The 21,134-nt window shown below is 45.9% G+C and overlaps 1 protein-coding gene across 5 annotated transcripts in view; it reads left to right on the forward strand.

Annotated features, from left to right (window-relative positions):
• SPATA13 (spermatogenesis associated 13) overlaps nt 1–18,485 on the forward strand; it is a 143,503-nt gene extending 125,018 nt beyond the window's left edge. For 4 of the 5 annotated variants that reach the window (XM_077868378.1, XM_077868380.1, XM_077868381.1 and 1 more), the window contains 7 exons: nt 342–527; nt 2,252–2,431; nt 4,471–4,703; nt 7,953–8,082; nt 10,207–10,579; nt 11,935–12,009; nt 14,300–18,485. In XM_077868378.1, the coding sequence (XP_077724504.1) occupies nt 342–527; nt 2,252–2,431; nt 4,471–4,703; nt 7,953–8,082; nt 10,207–10,579; nt 11,935–12,009; nt 14,300–14,475 (1,353 nt within the window). In that variant the 3' untranslated portion in view covers nt 14,476–18,485. The remainder of the gene's footprint in view (nt 1–341; nt 528–2,251; nt 2,432–4,470; nt 4,704–7,952; nt 8,083–10,206; nt 10,580–11,934; nt 12,010–14,299) is intronic. The other variant, XR_013362919.1, reaches the window with a different exon arrangement.
• Nucleotides 18,486–21,134: the final 2,649 nt, after the last annotated feature.

Genomic DNA, 21,134 nt, shown 5'->3' on the forward strand with positions numbered 1-21,134 from the left:
AAACGTGTCTTGCGACTGTCTGTGGTGGGCCATAGAACTGTGGTGTCAGGCTCAAGCCCACTCTGTACAGGTTCGGTTCTTTGTAATTACTTTAATGAAAGCGTTCAGGAATCAGACTGGATTGAAGGAGAAATTTCAACCGTGGTCAACCAGTTGTTTGGCGTTGCCACTGAGGTTTGAGCCACGGGCACAGCCCTGGCTCTGCTGAGTGCAGGAAGCCTTAGCCTAGGGCCAGGCTGCCTTCCTCACAACCATAGAGAAGTGGAACCCGGGGGCCTTCCGCCTGCTTCTGGTCACCACCTCCCCCCGAGTCACTGGTCACCTGTGTGTGTGGCTTGCAGTTGCGTGTCAATCAGGAAGAGCTCTCGGAAAATTCCAGCAGCACCCAGGGCGAGGAACAGGAGGAGGATGCTGGCAAGAGCCGCCACAAGCACGCAGAGAGCAAGCACCAGATGAGGACCAATGTCATCCAGGAGATCATGAACACCGAGCGAGTGTACATCAAGCACCTCAAGGACATCTGCGAGGTAAGACGCCAGACCCTGTGGCCTCCCCCAGGTTGTCGTGCGACCACGTGATACTCCTGACAGGTCCTCGGTCAGACCCTCCTTTTATATTCTTTTCTGTGGTGCTCCCTTCTCCTGGCCCCTTTCCGCCCATGTGGCCCCTGCCCAGAGTGCGCCCTCATTGAATACTTGTCTGCCCCTGTGAGCTTCGGTGGCTCTATGCTCTGGTCAGGTTTCTGGGCACCATGCAGCCCTCTCTTCGAGGACTTACCCCCAAGATTATTCAGAGAGGGCAACACCCTTTCTGTGAAACCCACGTGATTTGACAAAGGTCTGTCACTGTTTACAATCTCACTGCATTGAATCACTGACTCACAGATTAGGTTCGGAGTCCTTTAGATGCAGACCAAAAAGAAGAAAACTGCTTTTATCTAGTGCTACCCAAGGCTGTGTTCGGCAGTGTCCCGGTATTCTACTGTGCGGTCACGTCTGCCTCTCCCACGATACTCTTGCTCTCTGTGTGTTTGGGATGAGCGTGACACTACACTGCTGTTGGCCCTGTCTCATCATTCCTTCGGTCCTGGCTGTGAATGCTGAGGTCTGCACTCCCAGCTCAGCCCCGAATATCCAGCACCGAAGACGAGCTGAAGCGAGACAAGTGCCCATTCTGTAATCGGATTAACTGGCCACATAGAGATTGAGCAATTGTTTAGCTTATATATGCAAACTGTCTTGTTCCATGTAAGTGTATAGTTACGGGAGTTTTTTTTTTTTAAGTGCCGTTTTAGGAAAATAAGTCATGGCTAATAATTGTTGAGCTTTGTGTGCCATCCCTTTCCTGGATTAACTCCTACAAACACTCCCATCAGCTGGTCCTCTTAACGCCTCTCCCCCCTTTACAGATGAGAGAACTGAGGCACACAGCAGGTGAAGTGGTGGGGTTGGGATTTAAACCAGACAGTGTGCACTAGAGCCTGTATTTTGAAGCTTTACACTGTCATTCTGTTAAAGTTTGCACCAAAAGTGAGTGGTATGTGTTTTATCATGCAGTCCACTTAGGCTGTGTAATCACATGGTGCTGATTTGGGGAAAAGTATCACACATATTTATGGCCTTTCCTTCCTACCGCACTAACTCCTACCCAGGCCATAGCACAACTTAGGGTGCTGTTCATAAAGAATGAATCGTGAGCTAATCTGTGTGGGCCATGGATTAAAGATCTGCAGATTTATGCTCCATGCAGAAAAGAGGTGATGGTGGAATCTTTGGGTAAGACGTTCCTGGCTCTTTGCCATGACAGTGAGCCGGCTGCATGAGCTATTCAGCAAGCTGTGCTATTCCGTATTTGACAAGTCTTCTCGGCTGTGAAATGAAATTAGGGATGGGAGAATGATCATCTTAAGAGTTTAGAAAAAGTGTTACAGTCCCAATGTTTGAGCTTTAATATTTGAAGCCAAGCAACTTTGTTTCATGAGTATAACCTGAAAACTTTATATAGTTCCTTGCATTACAAATCCAACCACATGCACCTGTTCTCTTTCCTTTCGTCTTTAAAATATTCATAGCATACTGTAGTCATAGAAGTATCATTATCCCAACAGGGACCCATAGGGTTAAAATGATTTTCTCTAATTAAAATCCATTCCAAGATAATGGCTATGGGCCCAAAAAGCTACATTATTCAAATAATAATTTCTCTGGATCTCCAAATTAATTTTTTTAAAGTTTACTTTTCGGTTTTGCAGGGCTATATTCGACAGTGTCGCAAGCACACGGGAATGTTCACTGTTGCACAACTAGCCACCATTTTTGGAAACATTGAAGATATTTACAAATTCCAAAGAAAGTTCCTGAAAGATCTTGAGAAGCAGTACAATAAAGAGGAACCTCATTTAAGTGAAATAGGATCCTGCTTTCTTCAACATGTATGTCACCTGTTACTTCTTAGTAACAACATCCTGTTAAATAATTTTGAAGTGTTTCCCCACTATAGAAATGAGGCCTTTTTTGTTCTGTTTTGTTTCTTGCTCTGTTTGCTGGATTAATTTCCTATGGAGTGGAGATGTCAGTTGCAAATTAAGTTGGTGGGTTATATGGTTAATCTTTACCTAAATACCTCCAAGATTTCAAAATCTTTGCACTTTTATGAACCTTTGAGGGCTTTTAGAATTGTATTTGGAGTAATTTCTCATAATACCTACTAAGTGGCTATTTTATGTTAAGCACTGATTCCAGGGTTTTCTTACCTTACCTCCTGTACTGCTATAGAGAAGGTATGATTATTTTATCCATTTTCTACATCGGAAACTAGTCCAGAGAGTAACCGACTCAGGATCACACATTAGTATGGGGGCAGGTGTGGATTCAGACTGAGGTGTGCGGCTCTGGGACCCCTGCTCAGGATGCCCAAATTGCCTCTGAACAGTCTTGTGATGATGGCGAGCTTATTAACTGAGAATTGACTGCCCGTGTTTACTACTAACAGATTTCAGAGGAATGAGACTTTATTTCCAGCTCAAATGGGTGTAATGATTGTAATAATAACAGCACTGACCGCCACCACCTTTTCGGGCAGCACTTGCTGGGTACCCACCCCAGTAACTATGCAGAGGCTGAGTATCCCCAGATCCTCGGGGGCTGGGTTGATTTTAAACAGCTGAAAATGAGGCTGTGGTGGACAGGCAGGTAGGAAGATTGGCCCCTTGAGTGCACTAGGCCTGTTTGGGATGTGGCGAAAGGCCTGTTTGGCCAGAACACAAGGTTCCAAGAGAGATACTTCAGAGGTCAGAGAAGGTCAGGCTGCAGTGGGGCAGGGCCTGGTGAAGACATAGCCTCTGCATGGGGTCTTGCCTGGACTGGAACAGCCAGAGAGTTTGGCTGAGGAGTAAGACTTTGCTGTTTCTAGGGAGGGTGGGGAGGGGGGCCTGGGTACCGGTGGCTGCAGTGGGGATGTGGAAAAACAGCTATGTTGGTGTGGGGATCTTTGAGAACCAGCTGACAAAACCGATCTTGGGGAACATGGAAGAGCAGCAGTTGGAACTGCCTGCAGGGTGTTGTGTCCCAGATAATGAATGGGTGGGTTAGGGAAACCTGCCTTGTAGGGAAATAGGCATTTGGTGTGGACATGTTGTGTTGAGCATGGTGTGGACATGTTGTGTTGAGCATGTTGTGTTGAGCATGTTGAGCATGGACATGTTGTGTTGAGCATATAAACTCTGGGGCAGGACACAGGCTGAAGGGCTGTGGGCAGGGTAGACAACTGTGAGCCAGCAGCCTGGCCACAGTGGCCACCGTGGGGAGGGGTGCAGGGAGTAGGGGAAAGGCCACGACGCATGCACAGGGGACTGGCAGGGTGCCGCTCGAGTCCAAGAGAGAAGGGCATGTGTCCCAAGGCCTGGCAGGGTGGCGGCAGCCTTGAGGCAAGAAGTCTAGGTGAAAGGAAGTGAGCCGGGGCTTTCAGTTGGAGGTCAGAAGGGACATGCGTGTGGAAGCCAGAGGGTAGGATGTCAGGGAGAGGACTTGCAGTGAGGCGAGCAGGTGGTGGTCTTGCATCCTCACTTCTTGGTAATGGTCACGACTATATGTATCAGTGAAAGTAAAGAGGAAAGTGGGAGAGAGTTGGACTTGTTAGTGCCTGCCTTTTTCTTAGAGCAGAGCTAGGGCGGAGATGGTGGTGGGAGAGGGTGCTGCTCACCGAGGAAGCCCCATGTGGCTGTGACACATCCTTTTGGGATACACGGAGGCGGCTTTGAGTGGGACCAGAGTGCCACCTGCAAAGATTACCCCTTCCGCCTCTCTCACCCTTCCCGCTCCCACCCCCTGGTCTGTAAGTGGCCCCTTCCTACAGAGAAGATGTAGGCTTATTGCCCAGGTGTGAAGAACATAGCAGAACACCTTGGGGTGCCTCCTTGTCATGGCCTCGAGCCCACCTATAACCTGACACAGCTGTGCTTCCCCTTCCCAGCAAGAGGGCTTTGCCATCTACTCCGAGTACTGTAACAACCACCCTGGCGCCTGCGCGGAGCTGTCCAACCTGATGAAGCAGGGCAGGTACAGACACTTCTTTGAAGCCTGCCGCCTGCTCCAGCAGATGATCGACATCGCCATTGACGGCTTCCTCCTTACGCCAGTGCAGAAGATCTGCAAGTACCCTCTGCAGCTGGCCGAGCTGCTCAAGTACACCACGCAGGAGCACAGGTGAGAGAGGCATGTGCCTCTGGGAGATGTGCACACAGAGCCTGCCCTATGGGGTGGAAGCAGTGCCGGCACTCTCAGCCCTGCGCCCAGCACTCAGAGCCTCGCAGAGTGGCAGTGACATGTGGGCTTAGGTGTCCTCTTGACATTCTCAGTTAGTATTATGGAAGAAATTGTCACCTTGCTTAGAATGTTCAGGATTATGAAGTCTTAAAATAGGGTCATTGAAGAGGCTCCAGAATACCCATTCCTAGAGATACTAAAAAAGTAAGAATAATTCTTTAACTCTGTCATGAGCACATAGGGATTTGTATTGCAATGTTAGTCCTTATAACTGATGTGTATTTTACAAATCCTTTTTTGTAGCTATTAAGTAGTTAATAAAACAATTTTTAAAAGACCTACACCAGTGTGAATACAGTTTCAGAAATATTTTACTTCCTGTCCTAAGGCAGCTCACCCTCAGCACAGTATCTCGTACTGCAACAAAAAGTTGCTTTACGGATGGGTGAGGACTTCCAAAGTTTCAACCCTGCAATCAGAGTGGGGAATCTCAAGGATACACAGAGTAGTGTGCAGCGTCAGCTTGGAGAAACGTTGCACTGAGATCCTGTCTAGCTCTACGCCCTTTGTTTTTTTTTTGGTTTTTTTTTTTTTCAAGATTTATCTATTTATTTTAAAGAAAAAAAGAGAGCATGCATGCACGCATGTGAGTAGGGGGAGGGATGAAGGGAGAGGAGAATCTCCAAGTAGACTGTGCTGAGCACAGAGCCCGACACGGGGCTTAATCTCACGACCCGGAGAGACTGTGACCTGAGCCAAAACCAAGAGTTGGATCCAACCGAGCCACCAGGTGCCCCTAAGACCTTTCTTGCCCAACCAACCGAGTGCTTGCCCTGTGTCTGTAATCCATCCCCCCCCATCCTCTTAACACATGGAGCACCGGGCTTCTCATCATGGTCACCTACGTGCTCCATTTCCTGTGGAGCTTACTTTGTCCTTAACTAAGCTCTTCTGGAGAAGCCAAAAAGTAATCCATTGCTTACTTCATAACAACTCACTGTTTTCCTGCTTGTACATGAACAGAATGATGTAAAACTGTGCTGTGATTATACGTGAGATCTCACCCATTCAGTATTGGGATGGGCAGGCTGTTCTGTGCCATTCCCCAAGATGTGCAGGTCCCAACAATGTGGTGCCTTTAGATGGCACTGGTTGAGTCATTGCTATGTTCTCACCAGGCCAGAACTGGAATGCCAGTGGTCAGGGTTTGAGGATGAAGCCTTACTGTTTTAGGTAAGAATCAAACCTCACCTATGACGTCCATGTACAAAGCTTTCAGTGCACCTGCAGCCCTTGAATGGATAATTTTGAAAGATTCCAGTATGAGGTGGAGTGGGGGACAGGATGGGTACCCAGAGGAAATTTGCTGTGCCAGCCCACAACAGTGCTGGGTTTTAACAGCTAAGTGTTGCCCTGATGGCAATCAAATTAGCCATGGCAGTGCCTGGCCCTGCAGGGTGTGCAGAATGGAGCATTCTTTTGTCCTGTCTGCTGCCAGACTCCTGTGGAGACATAGGGCTTGCAAAAGGAATCTTTTTGCAGTTAGATTGGAAGGTAGAAAGAGAAAAAGAGCTAGGTTGCCAAACAATAGACCCTAGATGTGGATGTTAGTTTAAAGAATTAAGATTAAAGGAATAAGAAAAAGGAGTTCATTGAAGTAGATAAGAGGGAAGAGAGCTCTCTATTTTTTTTTTTTTTCTGATGGAAAAATCAGAAAACTTGAATGGAAGGAAAATAGCAAAGTCAAGAGAGCCACAGATTTGAAGAAAATGTTAAAACAAAGAATAAAAAATACCATGATGAGAAACTAGAGAAAATATGTAAGAGAGTAAGACATGGAAAGGAGATTGGTACATTCCAAGATGGGAAAGGTATGGCCAGAAGTCCATGTATCATTCTTTAGCAGTTAATTCTTCTTGTTTAAACACGTTTTCACTGGGAGGTATTTGCATATTTGGGCAATTTTACAAAAAAAAAAAAAATCCTTTTAAAGGAAATGACAGAAAGCCCATTTCCTTGTCTTCAGGAAAACAAAACAAAATTTTTTTCCAAAAGACCATTATACTCTGCCTCTTTTCTAGAATTGACAGAAAATCTTGAAGGAAAAAATGTACAATTATTTTGTACACTTTTTTCATTGCTGGAGGCCTTGGGTGGGTGGTTGCTCCATTATTTTGGCAGCCCCCTTGTATCTGTATTGTTCTTCCTTTGTGCTCTGCTTCTGAGTGTGAATACCCTGTCTAAAGGCAGCGGGTCGGCCTTGTGGGGGAATGCCCAGGGACTTCCCAGGAGCTGTTATTTGTGTTTGGTAAATAGACAATAGAGTCTGCTTCCAAGGCTTTTTTCCCTTGCTGTGCAGGAGGATTCTAATTCAGTGCTCCTGAGATCCTAAGGCTCTATCACATAAGACACAGGAAAGTGCTGGAAAGTAAAGAATTCAGCTCATTACCTGGGTGATTGGTTTACATGTGCCCAAATTTTTAACGCTGAGCAAAACCTGAATATCAAACTTTCCAGTATTAGCCATGCTCTGCTCTAGTCTGTGTGGAGTTTGTCTTCCTGGTACCTACAGTTTTAGAAGCTGAAGGAACAAGAGCCTGCTCCCGAGGACATTTTAGTCTGATTTGACTGTAGCATATGGAAGCAGCAGAAATGAGGGTCTGTCAATGAGGTGAATATGGTGTTAGTATTTACATAACTCACCGTGTCAAGCTTCTGTGGCTTGTGTCCTGTTTGTATCCTTTCTTGACCATCGTAAAGGATGAGACTCAAAGTGAATAATTACTCTTGAGAATAGTGATTATTAAAGTACTTCATATGGCAAAACTGGCTAATAGGAGAACCGAAGCAATCATAAAGATGGTCCTTTTCTTATTAATGAAAATAACCCATTGTCACTGTGACTAAAACTTATTTTGTGGCATTTACTTTCATTCATTGTGATTTCTGGGAAATGAATGAAAACATTCTTATTCCAAAGAATTCTGGATTGCATTCGGTCAGTTCCCTTATCCTATAGAAACTGTGGTCTATTCATGAAGGAACAAGAAAAAAGAAACAATGGCCATTATCTAAATGCCACTTTGTCTAGACTGTTAGTATATGAATCCAGGATGCAGTGTCTTACTTTGTCAGTCTTCCTCTGCAAGTTTCAGGTTATATGGTTAAAATGAACCTTCTACTTTACAGTGATTACAACAACATAAAGGCAGCATATGAAGCCATGAAGAACGTAGCCTGTTTGATCAATGAGCGCAAGCGCAGACTGGAAAGCATAGACAAGATAGCACGGTGGCAGGTGTCCATCGTAGGCTGGGAGGTAAGTGCCTCGTGCCTGCACCTTGTGCCGCCCAACGCTGCTCATGCCCTCCCTCGCTCTGGTCTAGTTTGATGACACACTGTAACATCTTGTGATTGATGTTTTATATTCTTGGCTTTAACGGTATATATATTTTGAAGCATGTAGTTGAACCTAACAGTCAGTTGCTTTACCAATAACTCATTTCCATCAAAAAAATCAACCCTGAAGAGTGTCTGTGATTGATTTATGGTTTGTGCTTTGTCTCTCCTGCTAGAAATAACACTCCATGAGAGTAACTGGAGAACATTTTCTAAATATTATTTATTTATTTATTTATTTATTTGAGAGTGAGGGTAAGCGTAGGGGTTGGGGGGGAAGGGAAGAGGGACACAGAGTCTTCAAGAGACTTTGCACTGAGAGTAGAGTGGGACACAGGGCTCGATCTCATGACCCAGAGATCATGACCTGAGCTGAAACCAAGGGGCAGCCACTTAACCAACTGAGCTACCCAGGTGCCCCTGGAAAAAATTTAAACACTGCCTGTGTTTGAATTGGTAGATCTGGGCAAGATTAAGATTTTCATCCTTAAGATGGGGTTAAAAATGTTGCCTAACTTCATAGAGCTATTGTGAGGATTATATAAGACAGTAGCAAATGCAGTGCTTGGCACAAGTTGTAATAATGGTCCAGCATGCTTTTGTGCACACTCATGCACAAGCACTTATTTGTAAAAACAACCACAGTGACAATTGTCTTGACCACATGCCTGGCACTGGCCTAAGCCATTTTTATATGTGAACTCATTTAGTCCTCTCAATAATCTTATGAGGTAGGAGTTACTATTACCTCCACTTACCAGGCAGGGAAATGGGAACATGGCAAGGTGAAGTGGCTTGCTCTAACAACTCATACCGTTCAGATTGTTTCCAGACCAAGTAAAATTCATCCTGCTACACTTGATCTTAGCCAAATGCCAAGAAGCGATAAAATTCATCCTATGTTAAATTAATTGGTCAGAACTCACTGTTCTTCAAACCAAAGGATTAAGAAAGTTTGGACTGAGAAGTTAGGTTTTTAACTAAAGTAGGTTCTAGCAGTGAACATTGGAAAGAAATATTTCTCTTTCAGGGGCCATAGAGACTCCTGGAGCTTGGACAGGCCCTCAGACATCACTGCGTTTAACACTCTTACTTTGTAAGTGGAGAATCTGGAGCACAGAATTGCTCCAGGCAAGAGAAGTAGAAGAACTATTTTGGAGTCAAGATATTTTGCCTCCACAAAATATTGTGTATGACTGGGATTGAAGGACAATAAAGTCTTATAAATCAAAGGCCAGTGTCAGGACCCCTGGGTGGCTCAGTGGTTGAGCATCTACCTTCAGCTCAGGTCGTGATTCCGGGGTCCTGGGTTGGAGTCCCACATCGGGCTCCCTGCATGGAGCTTGTTTCTCCCTCTGCCTGTGTCTCTGTCTCTTTCTCTCTCTCTGTGTCTCTGATGAATAAGTAAATAAAATCTTAAAAAAAAAAAAAAAAAAAAGGCCAGGGTCATGCCAAATATCACAAAGTTACATTGGGTTCAACCCCCACCTAATACCGTAAAGATGTGTTTTTTCCTTGTGTTCTTGGACTGACATTTAGGAGATAATTTATGGTCAGAAGGTTACCAACACCTTGCTGGCAATGTGCTGTCTGGTCTTTTGTGACCAGGATCTAAAGCTAGTTATTACTCTGGGAACCATTCTCTGCATACCAGCCTCGAAAGCCAGAGCCCCAGCGTCAATAGCACTAAGTCCTCACACTTAGAAGCCTCCTTAGTATCCTTATTCTCCGAGGAGCAGCCATCTCTGACCGATTGGAGTCTCCTCATCCAGCACATTTATCACCAATCCTTTCTTGTCAGGAAGTCACTTCAGATACCACAGGGCACTGTAACATTTTCCCACTGAGTAGGAAATAAGGAAAAGAAATTTTGCATCCAGGGAAACTAGCAGCCCGAGATTTAAGTGGCTCTGCTGCCTTGTGGAAGGATGCCTCATAAGTGGCAAGTCGGAGAAAGAAGGTGTCAGGACTTGTTCCTGTATCCCTGACATGTTCTGAAGGAACCGGAGCCCGAAGATCTTAAAATGTGTTTTTATCCTTCCAGGGGCTGGATATCTTAGACCGAAGTTCCGAACTGATCCATTCTGGGGAACTGACCAAAATCAGCAAGCACGGCAAGAGCCAGCAGCGGACGTTCTTCCTGTTTGACCACCAGCTGGTGTCCTGCAAGAAGGACCTGCTGCGCCGGGACGTGCTCTACTACAGGGGCCGCACGGACATGGACGAGGTGGAGCTCGTGGACCTGGAGGACGGCCGGGACAAGGACTGGAACCTCCACGTCAAAAATGCTTTCAAGCTTGTCAGCAGAACCACCGATGAGGTGCACCTGTTCTGTGCCAAAAAGCATGAGGACAAGGCGCGGTGGCTGCAGGCGTGTGGGGATGAACGGAGGCGCGTGCAGGAGGACCGTGAGATGGGTGAGCGGCGCCTCTGCCTCCAGCCCCGGCCCCAGAGCCAGCAGTCCTCAGCCCATTCCGGCCATACTTGCCACCCCCGCCCCAGGGGCAGGGGAGATAGGCCAGATCTGCAAATCCTGAATACAGTTGACCCTTGAACCATGCGGGGTTGGGGTGCCGACCCCACACACAGTCAGAAATCCATGTGTAGCTCTTGACCCCTGCCAGAACTTATCTACTCATAGCCCACTATTGACCAGAAGCCTCACCTGTAACATAGTTGAGTAACACACATTTGCTGTGTTATATGTATTCTATGTGGTGTTCTTCTAATAAAGTAAACTAGAGGGATCCCTGGGTGGCGCAGCGGTTTGGCGCCTGCCTTTGGCCCAGGGCGCGATCCTGGAGACCCGGGATCGAATCCCACATCGGGCTCCCGGTGCATGGAGCCTGCTTCTCCCTCTGCCTGTGTCTCTGCCTCTCTCTCTCTCTCTGTGACTATCATAAATAAAAATCAAAAAAATAAAAATTTATTTATAAAAAATAAATAAATAAAATAAAGTAAACTAGAGGAAAAATGTTCTTAAGAAAATCGTAAGGAAGAGAAGATACACTTACAGTATTGCTCTATATTTATTAGGAAAACCCCGCATATAAGTGGACCTGTAGTTCAACCCCATGTTGCTCTAGGGTCAGCTGTGCTTCTAAACATGCTGTAGGACAGACCAGGACAGGTGGAGCTCCTACGGGCAGCATTTATTCAGTAGGCTCAGGGTGTCGATGCTCATAGCGCCCCACTGCACCCGCTAACGTGTCCTGGTTGGGAGGCTGTCATCCTAGTGTCCATCCTTGTGACCATCGTTGCTACTCTCCATTTGTAGTCCGCTCAGCCTCTTAGAGTTCCTTGAGGAATAAGGTTCTTTGCTGCAGGTTATGTAGAGCACCTCAGGGTTAATATGGGTTATGGTTCTAATTTTACTCTGCAATGATGTCACTTGTTTTTATTTTTTTTAATTCAATTAGTTAACATATAGTGTATTACTAGTTTCAGAGGTAGAGTTCAGTGATTCCCCAGTCTTATGTAACACTCATAAGTGCTCATGCCATCATATGCCCTCCTTAATGCCCATCACCCAGTTACCCCATCCCCCACCCCCTCCCTTCCAGCAGCCTTCAGTTTGCTTCCCATGATTAAGGGTCTCTTATAGTTTATCTCCCTCTCTGATTTCATCTTATTTTATTCCTTTCCCTTCCCGTATGCTCCTGTGTTTTGTTTCTTAAATGCCTCATTTGAGTGAGTCATAGGATAATTATCTTTCTCTGATTGACTTATTTCACCTGTTTTGAATATTTCTCATGTCTGTTCCTAAATCCAGGAATGGAAATTTCAGAAAATCAGAAGAAACTCGCCATGTTAAATGCTCAAAAGGCAGGACACGGAAAGTCAAAAGGTGAGTTTTGAAGGAGGCTTCATTCATCTCCTTATCTCCTTCGTGTGTGTCAGTACTGGAATTAAAATCGGGGAGAATGTCTGAAGTCTTTACTGTGCTGGTGACCAGCGCTCAGAGTGGAGGAGAGGCGTACAGGTGAAACTCAAAATGATAGGGCCCTTCCACTCCCCAAGATAGGAAGTTTAAAATAATCTGCATTTAGTTTTGAGTGTGAGTATGTTTCAGTATTTACCTCCATTTAAATATGAGCCTATATGGTGTGTTTTGAATTAGTACCAAAGAGCTTCTGCATCTCCCCATCCTGAGGAAGTACCGGTGTTCTTCCTCGGGCCAGTCACCAGGCTGAAGCAAACCAGTAGGTCCTGCATGTTTTGGGCACACGTGGAGGAAATCTCTAGCCCCAAACTGCTGATCAGTGCGAGCTATGTTCTGATGTAGGGAAGAAAAAAGATCTAAAAGTCCAGTACATGAAGAAATTAGTTGAAAAGAAGACACACTATCTTAGTGAGAGCAAGGACTCCCTACCCTCCGTGCACATTAGAATTGCCTGGGCAGCTACTGAAAATCACCAACTCTCAGGTCACGGCCCAAGGACCTCATGTGCAAAGATTTTTTTACATTGTTGATAATTTCACCCAACATGAATAAAATAATAAGGATTTTTATTCCAAAACATATTTGTTGTATTCTTAGAAGCTTTTCTTCAGATCGACTTCCTCCTCTAAGAACAATTTATCCTCTGAAATGTGTCCCATTCAGTATTTTCCTAACTGAAAATGCAAAAACAAGACCCAGTTAAGCCCAGGATGGTGATGTGCCATCTCCTGAGGGCCAGGAATTCATTACCAAAACAACCCTTAGGGGTCCCATTTCCCGTTTTCTCTACTCAAATATAGAACTGCCCTACCTGCAACCTACTGATAAATAACTTTGAGCTAGAAAAACCTGTTTTCTTTTTCTTCTTCTTCTCCTTCTTCTTTTTTTTTTTTTTTTTTTTTTTTTGCATCTCCGAATCAATGGCAGGTGACCAGTAAATATCCATTGGTTAGAACGTGTTATTTGTGTCCGTATCTTCCAGGAGTCACTGGCTCAGCCACTAGGCACCGTGATGAAAGGGATACTGTTGGTGGTGGTGGGGGTCCACCTGTCAGGCACCTCTCACCCAGGAAGGCCAGCGGGGGGATACTCTGAATGGAGTCTCGACTCCTTCTAAGACTCATGTTCCTTCCCTGTCACACTGACTTTTTCACAGTTAGCTTATGATCCTGTAGCTAATTGCAGTAGGGCCTTTTTCATTACCTCTGGGCAGATTTTTTTTTTTTAAGATTTATTATTATTTGAGAGAGAGCATAAGCAGGGAGGAGCAGCAGAGGGAGAGGGAGAAGCAGACTCCCGCTGAGCAGGGAGCCCGATGTGGGCCTCCTCGATCCTAGGACCCTGGGTTCATGACCTGAGCCGAAGGCAGACACTTTAGTGGACGGAGCCACCCAGGCGCCCTATCTCTGTGCAGATTTAAAACACCTATCCCAATGAAACTGTTTCAAGTAAGCGATTTGGTCCGGGGACTGTGTTGTAAGCACATTACTTATATGAGCTCCCTTAACTCTCATAGCAACTGTTAGGTGCTGTTATTCCCATGGTAGATTTAGGGGACAGAGGCACAGAGAAAGCAGATAACATCCCAAATAAACACAGCCAGTGAGGGGCAGAGTAGGATTTGGGCCAGGGCAGAAGGGCCCCAGGCTCTCACTGAGGTTATTTCCCTGCTTTTCCTCCCAAGCAGCCATCTGGGCCAGCCCTGCCCCTGCTGTCCTGCTGTGTGACTGTGGATAATTCACATTACTTCTCTGGGTTTCATTCTCCCTCCTTGAGGGTTTTTGTGGGATCATCTTTGCCACAGTTCTGCACACAGTATCTGCACATAAGAAGTGTTATGATAGCTTTTAGATGTACTTTAGGTTAATATGAATTAAAATTATATGAATTAGGGGCACCTGAGTGGCTCAGTGGTTGAGCATCTTGACCTTTGGCTCAGGTCATGATCCCGGGGTCCTGGGATCAAGTCCTGCATCAGGCACCCTGTGGGGAGCCTGCTTCTTCCTCTGCCTGTGTCTCTGCCTTTCTCTCTCTGTTCTCTCAGGAATAAGTAAATAAAATCTTTAAAAAAAGAAGATTATATTAATTAATATGACTCAATCAGCTAAGAAGTCAAGTCTTGGCACTTTTTTCCCTTTTCAGCTAACCAGTGACACTCAGTTCATGTTTCCATCCTTCTCTCCTCTCGGATTAGGCTACAGCGGATGCCCCGTGGCCCCGCCCCACCAGAGCTTGCACCCCCTTCACCAGCGCCACGTCACCGTGCCCACCAGCATCCCCCAGCAGCAGGTGTTTGCCCTGGCAGAACCCAAGAGGAAGCCTTCGCTCTTCTGGCACACATTCAACAAACTCACCCCTTTTAAGAAATGAAAATGCAAGGCCACACTTTTCCTGAGGTGTCTGTAAAGAGGAGACCCAGTTTTGTTTCTCGTGTGCTGAAAACTTCTTGCAGGGACTGGTGAAGAATAGAAGGTCTGGATGCACCTCAGTCTTCAGAGGCCTAGCTCCTCCTCGGAAGGGAGACGCAGGTCATGACGCTTGGCCCGATGTACACGAGACCTCTCTGGGGTCTGTGCCCAGACGGCTGGGCTGTGGGAACCGAGGACCTGCTCTGTGGAGAAGCTGAGCGGAGACCCCAACAGGCATCGCTGATGACAGGCACACCCACTGCTGCCGTGCTGAGGAGGGACGAGATGACCATGCCACTTTTGCCTATGGATTTGAAGGGGACAGTAGTGATGATGGGGTTGGTATGATAACGTCTTGGTGGCACGGGCAGGCTGTTCCTTCTTCCACAGTGTGAGAGGACCTACCACCGCAGTGCAGATGGCCATGGGGTCCCCTGGTGTCATCTGAGTGGTTGCCACGCGGTAGCACAGGCTTCCGCTGGCCGGACGGGGCCTGTACGGGCTAGAGGAAGAGGCATGACGAGCTCCGCATGGGGAGCATGGTCCAGGCAGCTTCAGTGGTCTTGAAGATGCAACTGCTTTCTGGGGAGCAAGTGCAGAGTCCTACCGCCCGGTGGATTTGTGCTTCTCAAGTCAGGTCCCAATCTGCTGGTGAGTGCAGCACATGACTCCGTGGGCAGAAATCACACCTCCTCGCACATCGTGAGCTTACGGAACTAGCCAGACATCTCCGTTTGCGATACAAAAACCCATTGACTTTAATTTTATGATAAAACTAATATGTACATGCACCAATGGCAAGGCATTCTTAGAGCATCAGTTCGCTTTTCCCATCAGGTGTTCATGGCATGAACCCGTCCACTAAGTTAGAGTAACCCGAACATTCCATGGAGAAAGCATGAGGTTCGGAGCAGCCCACCTTCTTGGGATTCAAAGCCAACTTGGTTGCATAAAACCCAAACGATAGTGCTAACCACGCCCTTATTAACCCGTCAGGAGGGTTCTGAAGATCCTTTCTTTTTACAAAGACCTTAGAAATACACCTAAGACATAGCTGTCTTTACTAACGAAGGCCGTGTGGGCCGATACCTGGCCATAGTACTCTCTTTGTCTTTGTCTATATTGTAAATTTTGATGAAAATAACTTTTAAATACGTCTGAAGAAGGCAGATTCTGCAAGGGAGATGCCATTTAATTGTACTTAATGCACTGGACCGGGTATTGTAGTACACACTTGGCAGTTTCCTGGTCAAGAATCCCCTTTCTGTATGCTACGCTCAGAAAGTCCTGTTTTCCAATTGGCACAGCTGGAGAATAAACAAACCTGTAATGTCCTAGACAGAGGTGTAACCTGTGCCTCTAAGTGTCTGGTCCCTCCTTCCCCCTGCCACCTTTCCTCCCTATCCAGGGCCAGTCCTGAAGGAGGTGACATCACTGGATGTCTGAGTGGGGCCTTAGAGCATTATATGGAAATGTTACCTGGTCTGACCCTGCTCTGCCACCTTGATGTGCTCACTTGTATGTCAGACTGCTGCGAGGTCGTGCTGCTCTGGGGTCCCCAACCCCGGGGTGGCCTCTGTGGACGTCAGTACCTGGTGTCCCAAGATAGAGCTTGCTTCTGTGAGGAAGCTTCTTAGGAGGCGCTGTGGCTCTGCATGTACAAATGCACGTGTGTGTGTGTGTGTGTGTACGGGTGTGTTGTTTCTTCTTTGGATATTCATCTCGATTTTAGTTACATTTATATAGCTGACCTTTTTACTAAGAAAATGTAATGATATATTTTCAAAACGACACTTCAAATGCTTTTTGTCGACCCCTCAGCAATAACTATAGGAGTCTCTGTGCTAAACAGAGTTGTTTGTATATACGACATTTTTGAATAGTTGGGTCTTTTTTTTTTTTTTAATAAAGATTACTTTAGGGAAGAAAAGAGAACCATTTGGTTATGTTACATTTTCAGTGATGATTCAATTCAAGTAAAGAACCACTTCATGGGCTTCCATTTACTAATGTTTCCTAATGTGCAATGAAGACGCACTGTCAGTTCTGTGACCAGTCCCACTCTATTTCCCATCCGAGCCCAACCTGGTTACCACCTGTCCCTCCAGGCTCTCTAACAGGAGCAGGAAGCTCAGACACCAGAGCACATACCAGGCCCAGGGCCAGGCCCAGGGCCACCCCCGCGAGCTCGATACAGTGCGAAGAGTTGGTCGATCAAATACCCACCCCGACCGCTCATGGTGGTCCTGCTTGACTTTTTCAAAGGTGATTTTGAAAAATTAGAAATCTTTATAAGAAGGTAGAATGCTTTTGACTTTTAAATCTGTTCATCTAGCTTAAGTTTTATTACCAGACATATTGAGTTCTATAAAGAATAGGTGGCTCAAGTATTAAAATTTTTAGGTTTACCCAACTTACTTTCTTGATTTAAGTCATGTAGTTTCACTTGGAAAGAGAAAGAAATAGACCAAGAACCCCCAGATGGAATAAAATCCATGGATTTCATTGTGAATCTTGCTTTCTCCTTCCTTGTCTCCTTTTAACCCTACATTGCATAATATGGGTGCCCCCCAACACATTCTCTCTCTCTCTCTCTCTCTCTCTCTCTCTCTGCCTCTCTCTCAAAGATAGCACAACACTTTGACAAATTTCACTTATTATTTATGTTTCAGAATTTGCCAGCTCTGAGTCAGAAGAACCCTCTCAATTTTCATCTTACCTAAAATGCACAACCACCTTGCAGTAAATCGTAAACAATCATGAAATGGACTATTTGTAAAATCTTAGAGAAAGAGCTTTCTTCGTCTTTGGCCTGCAAGTAAGAAAAAGACCAGCAGCAATGTGCCAGAGTTTTCCTGGGTCCCTCCATAGTTTTCAGTTGATCAGTTCTTTTTCCCTACTGGATCTGATTTTGTCATTGAAAACATTTCACCCCCATCTTCACACCGTTCCTAAATATCGTTGTGTCTTTTTATACCTAATCCAGATGAAGACTAACTCCATGCTTGTTCAGAAAATCCCCTCAATCCTGCATTGCTCTTGTCTAGACAGAAAGCAAAAGTGCATTTAATTTGAACTTTGTTTCACAATAGGATTCTTCTGTAATAGCCATGATCCAGCATTTATCAGTTGGAAAACTATGCATGCCCAAATTGCTGATATTTCTCAATACAAATCAACTTATTAGATACATAGCCACACCAGAACAGCCTGCTTGCCTGGAGTTAAGGAGAAAATTGCTCTATTGTTATTTTATGGAAGAGAGGAGAAGTAGATGAGTGTCTCTCCCAGGACAGCACTAACAAGTGTGGATACATGTCCTTTTGATGGCCAACATGCCAGGGATGCTGGGCACCAATCAGCTAGGTCACGCCGCTCAGAAACATTTGTCCCTTTAAGCTTAACCTACCTATTTTCTCCTTGTTAGAAATCCACTGGGCTGATACTGTTATTCTCAGGATGCATGCAGTGAAAGTAGAGTTCAAATGGTTTTGAAAAGAGTAAGTAGCAACTATCTGATCTTAAAAGGAAAACCCAGAGGCTTACATATTTGATGCAAATATTCTTAGCTACCACACATTTAAGGTTGTCCTTAGTCATCTCCTAGGCATCGACATTTGTATTAAGAAAAAACTTTCCCTTAACTAATCCTGTATTTTAATAATTTGCCTTTTTTTTTTTTGTAAATATTAACACCAGTTGTGTTTGGCTTACCTATTTTGCAAGCTTTTCCTTGGATTTAACTCAACATCAGGACAATGTTGTTAAGTCACGTGACAGCCTCCAAACTGAATTCGCTGTTGACAGCCGAAGTGTGTTGTATGAGACTGCTAAAACTTGATATGTATTTCTGTTGAATGAAATTTTTGTAAAAAAAAATATTATTTACAATGTTATTTGAATAATTCCTTGTAAATGCTGTGAATCTCTATTTGTTGTTTTGTATCTGTATATTAAAGTTAATTTGCCAAACTGGTTCCAGTAATGCATTTGAGTAGTAAAATAAGACATTATGTATATGTATATATTTTTTAAATAGCAAGTGCTAGACGGGTTTCTGGGACTTAGAGCTCATTTCCTGTCTGGACATTGATAGACTTCTCATCAGTACAAATTCATGATGGATGAGCGGACTTAAGCCACTGGCTAGGTATGGGGGAAAGGGCTTCCATGTGAACAGGGAGGAGAGTCTCCACAGGTTGGAATAAGGCTGATGAGATCAAGCCCAAAGTGATACGGCCTCCTCTGCCTTGTAGGAGCAGTGCCAGCTACTGATGGTGGATGGTGGATGGCAGATGAACTGCCTTCACACACTGCTGCTGCCCCAGTGGAGGGTGGAGATTGGGCCACTTCACCAGGAGATCTGCTGCTTACCCTTTGGGGGCGGGGAACATACGAATTTCCTTCTCTAATTAACAGCACAGAGAAGTTAAGTAAATAGCCCATTGTTTGCTGTGACTTCTAATCGGAAAGTATTCCTACAAAGGTTGCCAAGCAGCTAGTCCCCAGTGCTTGTTTACTCCCAACATCCTTGGGCTGCACTAGAAGAGGGGGTTGGTTTAGGGGTGGAGAGGGGATTGGGAGCACTGGAAACCTGAAAGCCTGCCTCAACGGGGGCTTCCAGGGACCAAGGAGGTGCCACATGTAGGAAAGGGTGAAAAGAGAGCAGTGAAAACTTTATAGAAGTTTCTGAGGAAGGAGATGACCGAGCCGGACAGCCACCTGCCCTGTGGATTGGGGGAGCTCAAATCGGTAACGGTAACGCTCCAAAGGAGCATGTGGTCAGAGACAGGAGACAGGCACATAAAGGTGTCATTAAAATTCAGTGTGAATTATGCAGCAAGAGTGGTGCATTTAAGTTAAGGTCTTTAGGGAGCCAATTCCCTCATCTGGTGAGCATCAGGGCAGAAAGGTACCCCAGAAGATGAGGCCCAAGCAGCATCCTGGAAGGCTCACCCAGCGTGCCGGGGGTCCAGGGTGTGTTGCTTGAACTAACTTGCCAGGGGTTGTGTAAGAAGCCACTAGTGGTGGAAGCTGGATCCCAAAGGATCTGCCAACTAGGACAAGGTGCTGGGAATTCATTTTGAAGGCAAGGAAAGCCATGCCCAGATTTGCTCAGGAGCTCATGGCAGAGGAAAGGGTATATTTAAAACCAGAGACAGGAGATGGATTTGGGAAATGGTGTCCAGCAAAGACATAGTGGGAGAGGAGGGGACGGTTGAGGTGAAGGGTGCTGAGCCACGGCCTTTCATGCACCCATTGGCAGGAGACATGGCTCCCTAGTTCTGGCCTGCGGTGCAGATGGCTGGGTGCTGGCACCACCAATGGATTCAGAAAAGAATTTTGGGTTGGCCAGAGCCCATGTGATGATACTCTGGTCCCATGTGTGGGTAGTGCAATCCTGCGTACAGCTCCAGAGAGAGGGGTGACAGTGGGACAGGCAGGTGGAGAGAATTGGGAATCCTGCTTTCTCTCTGTCTCATTTGAACCCCACGTTGTGTAATGTGGATGTCCCCCCCCCCACACACACACACTCACAAAGATAGCCCAATGCTTTAATAAATTTCACTTACACTTTTTTTTTTTTTTTTTTTTTTTCAGAATTTGCCAACTCTGTCGGAAGACAGTTGAAGTGGCCTTGGGTCAAAAGCAACCTTCTCAATTTTCACCCTAACTAAAATGCACAACAACCTTGCAGTAAATAGTGAACAATCATAAAATAGGACATTTGTAAAATCTTAGAGTGCAGACAGCTGAAGGAGGGGGTCAGCCTGGAACACCCCCAGGGAGTGAGAAAGCAGAGCAAGAGAACAGGGAAGAAGCCTGGGATGGAGAAGGGGGAGGCCAGGATGACCTGGGGCCGGGAAGGCCAGCAAAAGCAGGAGGAATCCTCAGCAGGGAAAATGCTGCGGCGGCCCTGTCCCGCTAGGAATCAAGAGGTGAGGGCAGGCTGTGGGATGGAGGAAGACAGAGGGCTGATGTCACCCAGTTAAATCCTGCCACTCCCCTGTGATGTCAGGACGGCTTGGCCTGCGGTCAGATGAGGATGTTGAGGCCTGGCGAGGAGAGAGCGTGTTGCCTCTGTTCCCTGGGACTCGCCCTCCGCCCGCGTTCCCCATTCTCCGTGTGGCCTCTGCAGGCCACCTAGGTTCTCCGAGTCGGTTCTCAGCACCTCGGAAAACCAGCGTTGAGGAGTCTGTCCTCCTGATGCTATTTTCAGGTTAGAGACCCATGTTCATAGACTCTGATTGGGAAAAATTAAAAATGAATGATTACATAGCATCGAAGAAATAGTCGCACCATGTTTCTCTCAGTGGCAGGTGGTGTGTGTGTGTGTGTGTGTGTGTGAGTGTGATGAGAACAGCATGACATTCTAACGTACACAGTGTCTAAGATCAAAGGACCTACTCAGAAGCCTGAGACATCTAGTTAAACGATGCCGGTTCCAACGGTCTGGAATTCAAATAATCTGTTCGACTTCGGTTTAGTCCTGTTGGCCCATAATTCACCCAAGGTCAGCAGGGAAGCTGCTCCAGCAAAGGCGTGAGCATCACTTTACGGAAAGACGCCGGCTGTGCAGATTCCTTGGAGAGTGTACCTGATTTCTGTCCCTTTAGTCAC

This window comes from Canis aureus, chromosome 24 (genome assembly GCF_053574225.1).
Source record: "Canis aureus isolate CA01 chromosome 24, VMU_Caureus_v.1.0, whole genome shotgun sequence".
Lineage (NCBI taxonomy): Eukaryota > Metazoa > Chordata > Mammalia > Carnivora > Canidae > Canis > Canis aureus.